A 14,420-nucleotide genomic window follows, 5' to 3' on the forward strand; every position below is an offset into this window, starting at 1 on the left:
GGCATCTGAAAGCAAACTAATGAGAGCAGTGCTTTGACTCAGAGAATCCCATGTGATGCTAATGTTGCCCTCTCCCAAATCTCAGGTACGTCTCCTCACTGGCATTGGAAGGTACAATGAAATGACATACATATTTGACTTGCTGCATAAAAAACACTACTTTGAAGTGTTGATGAGAAAGAAACTGGATCCGGTAGGTGTGAATTATGAGCATACAGTCCTGGTGTCTGGAATTGCGTATTTTCTCAGGAATATTCCCAAACTGGATGGATCCCTGGGATCCATAGGGAGTTTGGGACTTCCCACTTCTGACACAGTGGCTTAGGGTTACAGACCAGGTAGTGACTATGCAGGCTAATGTTAAATAAAATATGAGTTTGTCTTCCTCCATCTGTAGCCTCTGTCAATGTGCCACTTCATGCAAATGCCTCTAATGGCAGAATTCCTCCCTAACAGCCAGGTCAGAAGTAGATTGCTGTGCATTTGAGCTTGCTGTCAGCCAAGCAGCAAGGGAGTGTGTCAGAGACTATGAAAAAGCGTGTTGCTGAGTGATGAATTGAATACATAGGCTTGTCCCAGTAAAGCTGTGGAAGTACTGACAACCACTAAGAAGCAAAGCCTCAGTTCCCAGCCCTCTGAGCCCATCTTTTCTATTCTATGTGACTCAGAGGTGGGGGTGGGGTTGTGTAATAAACACACATACATACACACAGAGCAAGTGAGAAGGCACCTGTTTCCACATCTTTAGTTGATCCACTGTTTCTGCTCACTACACCTTTGAAGAGATCAAAAACTTGAGGTGTACTTTTAGCTCCTATGAACATGGGCCAGCCAACCAGAACCCCCACCTGGGGCGTTTCTTAAAATTGTTTTTAAGGCAGATTTTTTTGCATTTAAATATTCTTTTAATAACTTAGTTTTTCTGATTACAAAAGTAACGCATATTCAATATAAGACACTTGGAAAATGGACAACACAGGAAAAAGCCCTTCGTGTCTACCCACCACCTGGAGATAGTTTCTGCTCACGGTTTTCCATGTACCCACAAATATACATACATTCATATTTACAGACTTTTAAACAACATATACTTATGCTGTGCAGTTAAGAAGTATCCTGCATTTTTTTTTTTTCTAAATACCATGAGTATCTCCCAATAGTCTACTTTAGTTGTATGGTTTTTCCATTATTTTGGACATGTAGATGGTTTTTTAATTAATTGTGTATAAATAGCTTTGTTAAAATTTCTCTTCAAATTGATTGATTATTCCTAGAAATGCAATTGTTAGATCCAATGCATTTCTAACACTTTGAGACTTCTCCTTTCTGATACATGTTTTCTTAGGACTGAATACATAAAGTTTGTTCCACTTTTGCTTTTCCTTGGTTTTTAATAATATTTAACATCTAAGGGACTAGATCACAGCCTAGCTGTGATCACATTACCTATCCCTTCTTGCCGTGTAGAGTGGCACCCTGAAGACAGCCCTGCTTGACTACATTAAGCGCTGTCGCCCTGGAGATAGTGAAAAGCATAACATGATTGCCCTGTGCTTCAGCATGTGCCGGGAGATTGGCGAGAACCATGAGGCAGCTGCCTGCATCCAACTTAAACTGATCGAATCTCAGCCATGGGGTGAGCATACATGACAGCAATGAAAGTGGCCAAGGCAGGCTCTTAGAAAGGCAGAAGCTTGACACTGGCAGCAAGAAGCTGGGGCCAGTATGTTATAGTGGGGCCCCAGTTGGCAGACAGAGCAAAGGATCTCGAAGGCGTCTTTCAACTCTTGGGATCTGTAACCTGTTCATATATATCCCTTACCAGAAACCCTTACATATGTTGATGTCTCGTGTGAGCCATTGAAGCTTCTGAAAAGAACTGAGGGTGGGGGTGGAGGCGCATCATATCCTACTCTGGTGAAACCAAGGTTCTGTAATATGTACTTCCGGTCCAGTAGCCTTTACGCGAGACATACCTGCCTCTTCGTGTGAATGGTTTTGGTTTCAGCCTATCATCACAATGAGTGGGGGTGAGAACAGCCTGCGTTATGCTCGGGTTTCTTCTTCCCTTGCAGAGGAGAGCCTCAAGGATGGGCACAAGCTGAAGCAGCTCTTGCTGAAAGCCCTGACACTGATGCTGGATGCTGCAGAGAGTTATGCCAAGGTGACCAGTCTTACCCCAGACCTGCCTGGGAGCTCAGTGCACTTAGCCCCAGGGGTTAAGGGAAGGGAGTCATGGGCCAATCAGAAATAGGATAACAGGAGATGGTGGTAAGTGTCTATCCTGCCTCCCCTTGTCTTTTAGGACTTCTGTGTGAGACAAGCCCTGCGCTGTCACCGGTTCACCAAGCTGTTAACATTACAGATTCACTTTCTGAACACTGGCCAGAACACAGTGCTCATCAACCTGGGCCGCCATAGGTTGATGGACTGTATTATGAGCCTCCCTCGATTCTACCAGGTGAGCAGGCCCCTAGTCCGCACTGTTAAATAGACAGTACTATAAATAGATTTGCCCGGAGTTCCTGTTCTGCTGACTAGCAGTCTAATCCACTGTATTGTCTCTTATTAATAATTCTGGGGCAAAGATACTGAGAAGTACGGGATCTTTCTCCATGCTGTTAAGCCAGCCACCTTTGACACAGTTATAGTGAGTAGTTGCAGTCCTATTAAGTTACCTGTCCTGCAAGCATTTCTTAGCTGCAGGGGTAATGTAACCTAATTCCAAGTTAGTACCTGGAATTAAGGCTGTTTGGAGAAGAGTTTTTCTGAGCAGTTTTATAAAACCACTGTTGAGAAAGGTGAAAAACTTAAAGCAACTGTGGGTTTAAGGGGAAACTGCTAAAATCACAGAACTTGTAACATGATTAAAAATGATCACATTCACTGTATCTGTGTGCAGTATTAAATTGTTTTCTAGAACAGTTGGATCTTATTTTACATCAAATAGGCTCTCATGGTCCTCTTCTGTCTTTAAGGCTTCTATTGTGGCTCAGGCCTATGACTTTGTTCCAGATTGGGTTGAAATTCTATACCAGCAAGTGATTCTTAAAGGTGACTTTAATTACCTGGAAGAATTTAAACAGCAGAGGTTATTAACATCCAGTGTATTTGAGGAGATTTCAAAAAAGTAAGTATTGAGTGTACAGCATTTCTCCTCTTCTTTGCTTTGAGGTAAAGCATGACTAACTGTATCGCTGAGTACTACATACCTTTAGCTACCCCTTGAGGTGGCAAAGATATGTCAAGAATACTCTGTAGAAAAGATCTTTTAACAGATCTATGCAAACAATGACTAAGTAAGACAGTTTACCTTATGGCACTTATATTTAAATGGAAGGATGGCTGCTTGGTTAGCCGATGGTGCCCTTTGAAGCACTGAATTTAACTGAGATGAGCATCAAAAGTAATTTTATATGAAATTCAGTTTTTATGCACCTGGATTCCAGCATCTGATTTTTTTGTTTTTAGCATCTGATATTTTATAGGTAGTGAGGAGTGCTGGTTCACCAGTATGCAAAATTCTAACCTGTACACTTATGTTTCTGTCTAGATACAAACAGCATCAGCCTACAGACACAATAATGAAAAACCTGAAGAAGTTACTGACATATTGTGAAGATATCTACTTGTATTACAAGTTGGCATATGAACACAAATTTTATGATGTTGTAAATACGCTTCTGAAGGACCCTCAGATAGGCTGCTGTATAAAGGACATGCTGGCAGGTTAGATGGACTCGATGAAGGTTAACTGCTACCGAGATTTTATAGGTGCCTTTATTTTTCTGTTCAGAGTAGAATAATGGATTGGGAGATTTTTATATTTTAAGTGCCAGGACTACACCCTATCAGTCCTTTGTGGATTGAAGGCAAAGAAAAAGATGGACTTTTCACAATGATATTTCTACTTAAAAAGTGATTATATTCATTCATCTGTGTTATTTAATATATAACTATTAGTATTAACACCAAAAGCTTCATCTTCCTCAGGATGGTTTTTATTGTATACACTATTGATTAATGAAAACCTATGCCTGCAGATTCTAGTTTCAAAGGAATTTAATATTTACAGTTAAGGAACAGGTGACAGATACATTTCCATTTGTTAGAAACTGATCTCATAAAATAAATCTTAAAATTTATTCATTACTAACTAAAGTACTTCTAGCCCTTATGTGCCTTAAAACAATCTATTTGCTGTCAATTATTGCTGTAGTTAATGCTTTAACTCCTAAAATCATTTAGATAGTCCTATCTCTATTTAATGGCCTACAGAGTTTTGATTTAGAATCAGTTTGTTGTGTAGGAGAAATTTTAAAATTTCCCCCACCCTCACTGTCCATTCTGTAATGATTAGAAGCAAAAGAATACAATCATTAATTTGGCTGAAAAGCTTACAATGTGATATATAATGAAGAAGGCCGCCCATACCACTAAAGGATGACTAATGGAACATTCATCACCTAAACAACTTTATCCTGCAGAGTTATATCTCAATTATTCCAAATAAATCATTCTAAATATTTAATTAGGCCTTCAAAGAAATGTTTTCCCTAGTAAGGGGAAGGCATCCCTACACCTCTGTTGCTCTTTTAGTGACATTATTAAGAATGTGGCAAATTATTCTCATTTTAAAGCTGTAACTACTGGTCAGGCATTTATTAAGCTTCAGTCAGTACATAGTGAAAACCTCTGATCCCAAGAGCTATACTCTCCAAAAATACCTCTTGGGAGGTAACACAAAAAATTAAGTCCTCACAATAGTGATTTTATTAAATTAGTTGCTTTATAAAACATTGCAGATGTCATAATTGTTAACATAACAATTTGCCAAACTGTAGTTAACTGGTGCAGTTCACTGAGCATGTTTTATAAAGGAAAGGAAATGCCAAAACCCTGTTAAAGTGGTTCCACTGCAGCCTAGGAGAACAAAGGAGATTTTGTTTCTCACACATTTAAACCAGGCAATTAAACAGGTTTCCCTCCCCCATCCAAACCACTCCACTAGTAGAAACATTCTGATAAATATAGACAGTCTTTGCATTCAAGAAATTCCACAACTTGAAATGCAATAATGGAGAAGTTTACCATCTTCGGTTTCAAAGTTGGAGGGTTTTGGTCATCTAATTTTAAAGTTTCAAACTACTGGCTTTTCAACCGCAGTATCTTCACTCTGAGAAAGCAGTCTTCTTCACAATATATGTTTAATATCCTCACGCTCAATTTAAGACAAAGCAATTTTAATACTAGGTGCACACCACATGCCCTTGCTGCAAACTGCTTTTCTTGACAAGTTATGAAGTAGTTCAAGGAGGTATGGTTAAGGCTGTATTACTGAATGGTGCTGGTAAATACTACACAATTTTGTCATGTTGCAACTTTGTTTCCAATTTAGTGACTGCTGCTATAGAGTCAGATAGCAACAATGACAACATTATTAGGATTTTTTAAAAACTATGATTTAGTAGCAACTGAGGTTCCCAATTTTAACCCCTTGGCAGCAAGATCCAAGTTCCCTCATTTGCACATTAGCACCTAAGAGTCAAGGGGTTAAGTAACCAGCACAAAGATACTGCACTTCTGATTGTAGCATTTGGCAGAACTGAAAGGAAAGGAAGTTGTGCTACATGTTGTAGGGACTGTGGGCAACAGAAAGAAGACACCAGGAGAAGATAAAACTTTGTCACATGAAGTCTTCATAGTCTTGTACATATCCTCCATCATAACCACCATAGTCTGCCAGATCATCTTTCATGGTAGCTTTTAATCCCCCTCCAGGAACCACACCTTTCTTCTTCTTTTTGGCTCTGCTTTGCTAAAGATGAAAAAGAATACATACATGAAATTTTATTTCATCTCGGCAGCTAATCTGTACAGCAGCTCTCATAGATACCAACTCCTCTAGTCCCAGAAACTCTAGTTCTCTAAAGGAGATCCCCAACCTAAAGCCACATGCACATCTAAAACAGGCTAATGGCAACCACACTCCTGCTCTATTCCAACTTAAAGTGGTTGGAATTTTCCTATCACATAGAGAATAATCATATAATTGCTTCTAAATACTTTCTTAATGTCAGTTTTCCCTCCTGCCTAGACTTGGTCCTAATGTAATACACATTTCCCTATACAATTTATTCTTACCTTTTCTTGCTTCTGTTTTTCACTGCAAAGCACAGTCAATGAATTGGTAATCTTTTTCAAGTCATCAATTTCCACTAAAAATGAAAAAGGAAATGGGAGGCATACAATTTAACTTCAGCTTTCAAGCTTTCTCCATGAAAATGTATACATTACTCCCAAAATGCTAGATCTCATTTTTCCATGATTAACTTAGAAAAGTCTGTTAATTTCTATGTTTTAAACATAAAATGGTGAAGAAACATTTAGTCTATGACTAGGCTTATGAATCAGAACTCAACATTTAAATAAAATGGCAACCTCAGTAACAAAATTTAGGTTTATGTGATTATCAAGACACTACTGACTCAACAAAAGAAACGTATCTTTCTAACCGTCAGGGCTCCCTGCCCACTTCCCTTTTCTATCCAAACACATACAGGAAGGTAAGCTTACATACAGGAAGGTAAGCTTATAAGTCTATGTGAGGACTAACCAAGCATGGGATGAGAATCTTAAGCCCACAGAACACAAACCTGTGTGGTGTGTCATTTTTCCAGCACAAGAATTAGAATAAAAATAGTCACTATCTCAGCAATTTCAATGTCTTACCAAGAGGAGCCTGCTTAGCAGATCATATATCATAAAAATGTGAAGCTGGAAACAGATTCCAGTGGTCAGCTACCAAAAACTGTTCAGGAGCTTTGGTCAAAAAGTACATGGGCAGATCAGAACCCCAAACCCAGTGATTAATTTTGAAAAGAAAACCCAGTTTCAGATGTATTGCATAGGACTTCCTTTTCTGACTCTTAAAAACAAGTAATAGCAAAACTAGTTCCTTCCATATTAGTGCTACACCACCGTCAGCTGTCATTCCCATACATCCTGCCCTGAAAAGCATGACACCAAGCCAAGGTAGAAGCCATGCATGAGTATCAGCCATCTTAAAATGGGATAGACCTAGAATCATTTTCCCAAAAGAATACTCTGACATCAGGTAAAAAAATTTTATTTTTTGGAAACAGCAATGTATCACTGCATGATGAAACAAAAATGTCAATTGTACACAATGGTTAAAATGGAAAATGACAAATTATTTCATATTATCTCCCCTGTAAGACAACTAGATTTTTGAGCAGCCAGTGTTTATTATTTGTTGCTCTGAAAAACCCAGTCTCACTATATATTTGCAGAACAATATTTCTAAGGTAATTACTAAAAAGCAAATCTAAGAGCTCTGGTGGCCTAATGGTCAATTGAATGGTCAAGAGCTGCACTGTCAATTCAAAGGCACATACTCTAATTCAAAGGTTCCAATCCACTAGTTGCTCTTCAGGGAAAAAGATGGGCAGTCTCCACCCCAGAGATATATAGCCTCTGAAAACCTCCTGGAGGATTAGCTAGGAGTCAGTTCTGAATGCGTGACAATGATTTTTTTTAAATAGGATCTAAAATAGCTTTCATCCTCCTGAGTATGATCTGTCCTTATTTAAAAAAAAAACAAAACAAAAAAATCTACCCACTGGGGGTTAGATGTACTTACACGAAATACACACATCTCGAACTAAGGCTTCTAAAAAGCTGGCATAATATAGTGACTTTTCATATTGTGTAATTTTATCTTTTAGTAATTTTCCAAACTCTGTGAAGTCATCTCTTGAAGATGGGTTCATAGCATCTATTCCATAAACTGTACTATTAACACCTGTAAGACAGAGGAACAGTGAAAATGTTGGGAATTTCCGATTTTAACAAGTTATAAACCAGTTAGCTTCTCCCTTATGAACTTCTTTCATTCTTAATGGGGTCACTAAAGCTCTCAGTCAAAATGTAAGACCTCTGCATTTGGATGAGAAACATTTATTCACTAACTCCTAATGTATTCACTCCATTTTAATGACAGGTAACAAGACTTATCAACAGAAATCAGGTATTTTCACATTATAACAGCCACAGTTATTAGGGATATCAAAAAATAGTGTTACAGTCATCAGTCTTAAAAAAATTACATTACTCATTAAATTGTCTCCTAGATCATGTTTCTTAATGCATTCAGCCCACCATAACTGCGTGAAAATCTGCTATTCTGATATTATATTTCTTAATTTCATTAATAACAACGTTCCTCTCTATTTTTTATTACATTCTAAAAGATAACATTAAGAAGGGGCCCAGAGATTTGACCATACTATCTGTCAAAGGGATGGATGCTCTCAATCAAAAGGTTATCCAAGAACAACCTTGAATAACATGGAGAGAGAAGAAACAAAGATGTATTCTGTGAAAGGATCAGTTAACACCAGAAGCTAAGGGCAAACCATACATGTTTTAATTAATCTTATTTTAATAAGATTAAATAATAAGAAATTAATCTTATTTTAAAAGGGTTCTAGGCTGAAACAAGAAAGCTACTGTATTTTTCTCAGTAGTCAAGTAAATTAGTTGTTAACAGTACTAGTAATTCAATATTTTGGTAGAAGAAAAACAGTGTAAGAATCCCATCAACCAATGACTATATAAACGTCTAATATTTTTGCCTTTTAATTTGTAACCAGTACTCCACACCAGGCTTAATGCATACTACATAAATCCTTTTCTTTAATAAACTAGCAGCTTAATTAGATGAGTGTGGTAAAGACCCAACACCAACTCTGGGCACAGGAGCATCCATAGCAACTCTTAAGCTTGCTAGAGTCTCACCAAGAGGGAAGGGTCACAGGAGTCAGCCTGCTTTATCAGTTTTAAAGAACAGGGGGAGGAGGAAGGAAAGTAGACTAAAATTTCAGTTCTTAAAATTCTATTACAAAGTTACTTAAATGTCTCTTTACCTAACAACAAACTTGGTCATATTGAGAATTTACCTGGATGTGTCTCTTGCTTTACCCATCTATGTCATGCATCCCTTTACTGGGAATAATCTGAGTTATCACATTATGTGCAGGCTTCTGAGCATGTCTGTCATCTCATTCTCAAAATACAACTGTACGCATGACACAGAAAAATGGAAGGCCTCTAAAGATAGGGCATGATGAGAGCCAAGCAGCACTACAGAGAGAAATGACTGTAAATGCAGAAGGCACAGCACCTTCATGAGTATCCTGGTGTACAAGTTTTATACAGATTTCAGAAAATAGGACAGGCTACAGTTGGTTCAATATGTAAATTTCAGAGCTATATATTTCATCTCAATGATAAAAATATTCAAAGAAGTTAGTATACTTTATTTGGGTCCACTGACTTTGCCTTAGTAATCTTCGTTATCCAAAACAATTATTAAAAAAACTGAACATGTACTCACTTTACCTTTTCAAGTCGTGAAACTTTAAATATATACATTATTTCTATACATTAAATATTTAAAAAATTGTATTCTAGCATTTCTAAGTATGATCATAGGAAATTTGGCAATCATTCTGAGTGATGTAAAATATGAAAATGTTGGGATTAGCAAATGCTGATATAGAAATACAAAATTTTTTAAAACTATTTTTCTAATATCTAGATTACTTAGTTTCATTTTTTTAATTTTATTTTCTAATCATTTCTTGTTAAAAAGATGTTTTCTGATCTTCTGGCCACAAGATTAAAGTTTTACTCTGGAACTGTTAATACTTTGCAATCTAAACCCCATCTTACCAAAAGTCTCTTTTGCTAATTCCAGATCTGCCTCTTCTTGTAATTTCTTTAGTCGAAGTTTATCTGCTAATTGTTCTTCTGGTGTCAGCATTTTAGGCTCTTCAGGTTCTTCTAGCTAAAATGAGACATGAAGTTTTAAAAGGATTGTAGTATGATGGACCCTTGCACTGTTTGAGTTTCTTAATAGGCATATATAAATAGCAATCAACACTAAAGTTATCACTGTAAACCTTTTCATAATTAAGAAGCCTTGATGGCATAGCTCAGCTGCTAGCTGAACAGTCAGCAGTTCAATCCATTACTACTCCACAAGGGAGTTTTGGTGGCTTAATGGTAAAAGGTTGCGCTGCCAACCCAAAATCACATGGTTCAAATGTACCAGCTACCGCAAAGAAAGAGGGGTAGTCTCCTCCCATGTGATTTAATGCTTCTGAAAACCCACTGGAGCATTAACTATGAGTTTGTTACAACTCAATGATACAAAACAACTACTCTGCAAGAGAAGACAGATATGAGAATCTACTATAAAGATAATAGCCTAAGAACCCTATGGGGCAGTTCTACCGAGTCCCTGTTAAATTGGAATCATCTTGACAGATGTAGAGTCTTTCTGCACAATTCAGATGCACTGGTGGCGCAGTGGTAAGGAGTTACACTGCCAACTCAAACGCAAATTGTTGAAGTCTACCAGGTGCTATGTGGGAGAAAGAAAGGCAATCTTTTGTACAATTTATAGTTTCTGAAAACATAGTGGAGGGTCTGCTATTAAGTCAGTTACAGCTCAATGGCACGTAACAATAATTTACATATAATCTTCTTAAGAACCACTGAGGAGGATTAATACTATGATCACAATTTTACAGATAAAAAAATTGAGGCACAAAGACATTAAGTAACCCACCCATTACAGGAAACATTAATGGCAATGTAGAGCTTAGATTTGAACACAGGAAGGCTGAGTTTATTTATACTACCTTAAAAAGAACTGAGGTTTCCAAGAGGGTGAAAATAGTATTCTCATAATTTTTTTTTTCCATAAAATACGATTATGAACTGGAACAACTTTTCTAGGGAACTTAATATCAAGCCTAAAAAGGTTTAACCATTGATTCTGCTTTTAGGTGTCTATTTTAATAAGCCAAAGATGTACAAATATTTCTGCACAAAAGCTGTATTAGTTATAGATAGTTAAGAATGCATCTTGTAACACTTACTGTTTTTCCTAAGGTAAAGCAGCACTCCTTTTGTTTATCTCCCCAAAATGGTTTTACAGATCTCTATCCAAAATAGGGAACCCTGGTGGCCTAGTAAGTAGTAAGAAGCTGTGCTGAAATTTCAAAAGCAAGCAGTTCAAATCTACCAGCTGCTTCATGGAAGAGGGACAGGCCATCAACTCCTGTACAGTTTGTTGTTATTTTTAGGTGCTGTCTAGTTAAGTACAGCCATTAGCGACCCTATGAACAACAGATCCGAATCCTGTCCTAACCTGTGCCATCCTCACACTTCCTGACACACTGAAGCTCACTGAAGCAGTCACCGTGTTAAACCACCTGGTTAAGGGTCTTCATCTCTTTCGCCGATCCTCCACCCTTCCCAGCATCATGTCCTTCTCTAAGGAATAGCAGCCCTTCTTAGCAACATGCCCAAAATATGTGAGGCAAAGCCTCATCATCTTTGCCTCCAAAGAGCACTCTGGCTATACCCTCTCCAAGACATATTTGTTTTGTTCTTTCAGTAGTCCAGGGGATATTCAGCACTATTCTCACAACACCATAGCTCAAAAGCATCAAATCCTCTTTTATCATCCTTATTCACTGTCCAGCTCTCATAAGCACAGCAAGTGATAAGACCATGGCTTGAATCAGACATACCTTGCCTCTAAAAATCTGCTGATTCTACACCACAACCACCACCACCCCAGGCTCTTAGAAGTAAGGATGGTGAGAGTTCTATCACATAGGCATGTTACTAGGAGGGGGCCAGTCACTGGAGGACATCATACTTGGACAGGTAGAAGGTCAATGACAGGGAGGAAAGCCACAAGATGGATTGACACAATAATGGCAATAATGGATGGAAGCACAGCAGCGGAACAAAATTGATTTATTACATTGTTATATTTTGTTATATGGGCACTGTGAGGCAGTGCCAACTCAATATGGCACCTAATAACAAACCACCTAGACCCCTATATCATGGGACCGGGGATAGGAAAACAGGTGGGTGAGGCAAAGGACATGGTTCTAGGTGCAGGGTCCCACGTTTCGTTACAGGCTACCCCTGCAGCTTAGGTGGGTAGAACACTAAGCAGGGCTAAACACACTGTGTTGTTCCTCCTCCTCCTCTTCACTCCAGTTTTGCATGCAGGCATCACCTTGTCTGGTCCCCCCCTCCTCAACACTCATCAGCCCCAGCTGTGCTGCCAGATCTTCAAGCTTTCACTTTACAGCAGGAGCAGTGACAGGACAACCACATGCAGGTTCTTATATTCATGTGACCTTGTGATTCTAGCCAAATTATATAACCTCCTACAGAACAAACTATGAACATTAAGTAATTCATACCTTCATTTCAAATCACTGATGACTTTAAAGATTAGTCCAAGTATATAAACAGAATGGTTAAATAAATTATGCACTATCCATATGACAAAATACCATATAGACAAGATCTTTTCCACGTAAAACTTTTTTCCCCATATTATACTGTGCATGAGTTTAGTAGTAGTAGTATCAAATACATTATTTAAAGTAACTAATTCTTTTGTTATTTTTGTTATGTGCCGAGTCACCTAAGACTCATAGGGACCCTGTGTACAACAGCCCTAAACCCTGCACCAATCTTACTGTCTATGATATACCTACCTCCATTACCCCAGTCACTCCTGTGCTATCCCTCTCCAAGAACTAATCCCACCTTGCAACATTTCCAAAGTATGTCAGACAAAGCTCCAGAAACCTTGCCTCCAAGGAGCAGCCTGGCTTGACCCTCTCAAGGACAAACTTGTTCTCCTAGCAACCCATGGTATATTCAATATACTCTTATCCAGCACCACAGCTCAAAGGCATCAATTTTTCTGTCATCCCTAGTTTTCTTTGTCCAGCTCTCTGATGCCTAGGAAGTGATTACAAAGACCATGGCCTGTATCAGACTGACTGACATCACTGCTCTTCAGTACTTTGGAGAAGTCTGTGACAGCAGACTTTCCCAATCCTTGTTGTTATGTGCCATCGAGTCGCTTGTGACTCATAGCAACACCATGTACAAGAGCTCTAAACGCCGTTCTATCCTGTGCCAACCTAGCCATCCCAAACGCACTCCTTCCCACCACTCTAGTCACAGAATCGATCCATCTCATCGAGGGTCTTCCTCTCCTGTGCCGTCCCTCCACTCTGCCAAACATGATGTCCCTCTCCAAGGACCAGTCCCTCTTTCCAACAGGCCCAAAGTATGTCAGACGAAGCTTCCAAATCCTTGACTCCAAGGAGCATTCCAGCTTCACCTTCTCCAGGACAAACTTGTTTGTTCTCCTAGCAGTCCATGGTATATTCAATACTCTTCTCCAGCACCACTGCTCAAAGGCATCAATTCTATAATACCTATTCACTGCCCAACTCTCTGATGCATAGCACATAATTGCGAAGACTACAGCCTGGATCAGGTGCACCTTAGTCTCCAGCCGGACATCATTGCTCTTCAGTACTCTTGAGAGGTCCCTCACAACTGACTTTCCAAAGCAATTCTTCTCTTGATTTCCTGGCTGCTGTTACCAAGAGTGTCGATTGTGGAGCCAAGTAAACTAAAACTGTTAAATATCTCAGTCTCTTCACCATCCATACTGATGCTGCCAATTGGCCCAGTGGTGAGAATCTTTGTTTTCTTGATGTTGAGCTTCAATCCATATAGGAGGCTGCAGTCCTTGCAGCAAGCGCTTCAGGTCCTCCTCCATTTCATCAAGCAGGGTTGCGTCATCTGCATAACGCAAGCTGCTGATGACTCTCCACCAATCCTGATGCCACATTTCTCCTTGTACAGCCCAGCATCTCAGATGATCTGTTCTGCATACAGATTGAAAAGGTATGGAGACAGAAAACATCCCTGACGGACCCCCTTCTTGATTTTGAACCATGTAGTGTCTCCTTGCTCTGTTCTGACGAATGCAATCAAATGTTCTCAGATTCCCATTCTTCTCAGAGTCAGCCACAGCTTGTTGTGATCCACACAATCAAAAGCCTTTGAACAGACAGACATTCTTCTGGTATTCTCTGCTTTCTGCCAAGATCCATCTAACATTAGCTTTAATATCCCTAGTACCACCTCTTCTAAATCCAGCCTGCACATCTGGCAGTTCTCTGATGACATACTGTTCCAAATGTTTTTGGATAATTTTCAGCAGAATCTTGCTTGCATGTGATATTATTGATGATGTTTGATAATTTCCACACTCTGCTGGGTCATCTTTCTTTGGAATGGAAACAAATATCGATCTTTTCCAGTCAGTCAGCCAGCTGGCTGTCCTTCAGATTTCTTCTTAGTGAGCACATCCAGGGCAGTGTCTGTTTGTTGAAGTATGTCAATTGGTATGCCATCAACTCCTGGAGCCTTGTTTTTTACCAATTCCTTCAGAGCAATTTGAACTTCCTCCTTCATCACCATAGGCTCTT

General features: G+C 39.0%; 2 protein-coding genes across 2 annotated transcripts in view; one reads left to right on the forward strand and one right to left on the reverse strand.

The window, feature by feature from the left end:
- The window catches only part of SPG11 (spastic paraplegia 11 (autosomal recessive)), a 128,159-nt gene extending 124,425 nt beyond the window's left edge, over positions 1-3,734 (forward strand). The window contains exons 48-53 of the mRNA XM_006883201.1: positions 86-193; positions 1,468-1,636; positions 2,076-2,164; positions 2,306-2,461; positions 2,979-3,130; positions 3,554-3,734. Of these exons, the coding sequence (XP_006883263.1) occupies positions 86-193; positions 1,468-1,636; positions 2,076-2,164; positions 2,306-2,461; positions 2,979-3,130; positions 3,554-3,734 (855 nt within the window). The remainder of the gene's footprint in view (positions 1-85; positions 194-1,467; positions 1,637-2,075; positions 2,165-2,305; positions 2,462-2,978; positions 3,131-3,553) is intronic.
- A 1,648-nt stretch (positions 3,735-5,382) lies between these two features.
- Positions 5,383-14,420, reverse strand: part of LOC102872111 (eukaryotic translation initiation factor 3 subunit J-A-like) — a 51,610-nt gene continuing 42,572 nt past the window's right edge. Inside the window, exons 5-7 of the mRNA XM_006882948.1 lie at positions 9,757-9,871; positions 6,145-6,218; positions 5,383-5,818 (exon numbers count right to left, since the gene is read on the reverse strand). Coding sequence (XP_006883010.1) covers positions 5,687-5,818; positions 6,145-6,218; positions 9,757-9,871 — 321 coding nt within the window. The 3' untranslated portion in view covers positions 5,383-5,686. The remainder of the gene's footprint in view (positions 5,819-6,144; positions 6,219-9,756; positions 9,872-14,420) is intronic.

Source organism: Elephantulus edwardii, unplaced genomic scaffold (genome assembly GCF_000299155.1).
Source record: "Elephantulus edwardii isolate Elephantulus edwardi_28Jun2011 unplaced genomic scaffold, EleEdw1.0 scaffold00026, whole genome shotgun sequence".
In the NCBI taxonomy this organism is placed as follows: domain Eukaryota; kingdom Metazoa; phylum Chordata; class Mammalia; order Macroscelidea; family Macroscelididae; genus Elephantulus; species Elephantulus edwardii.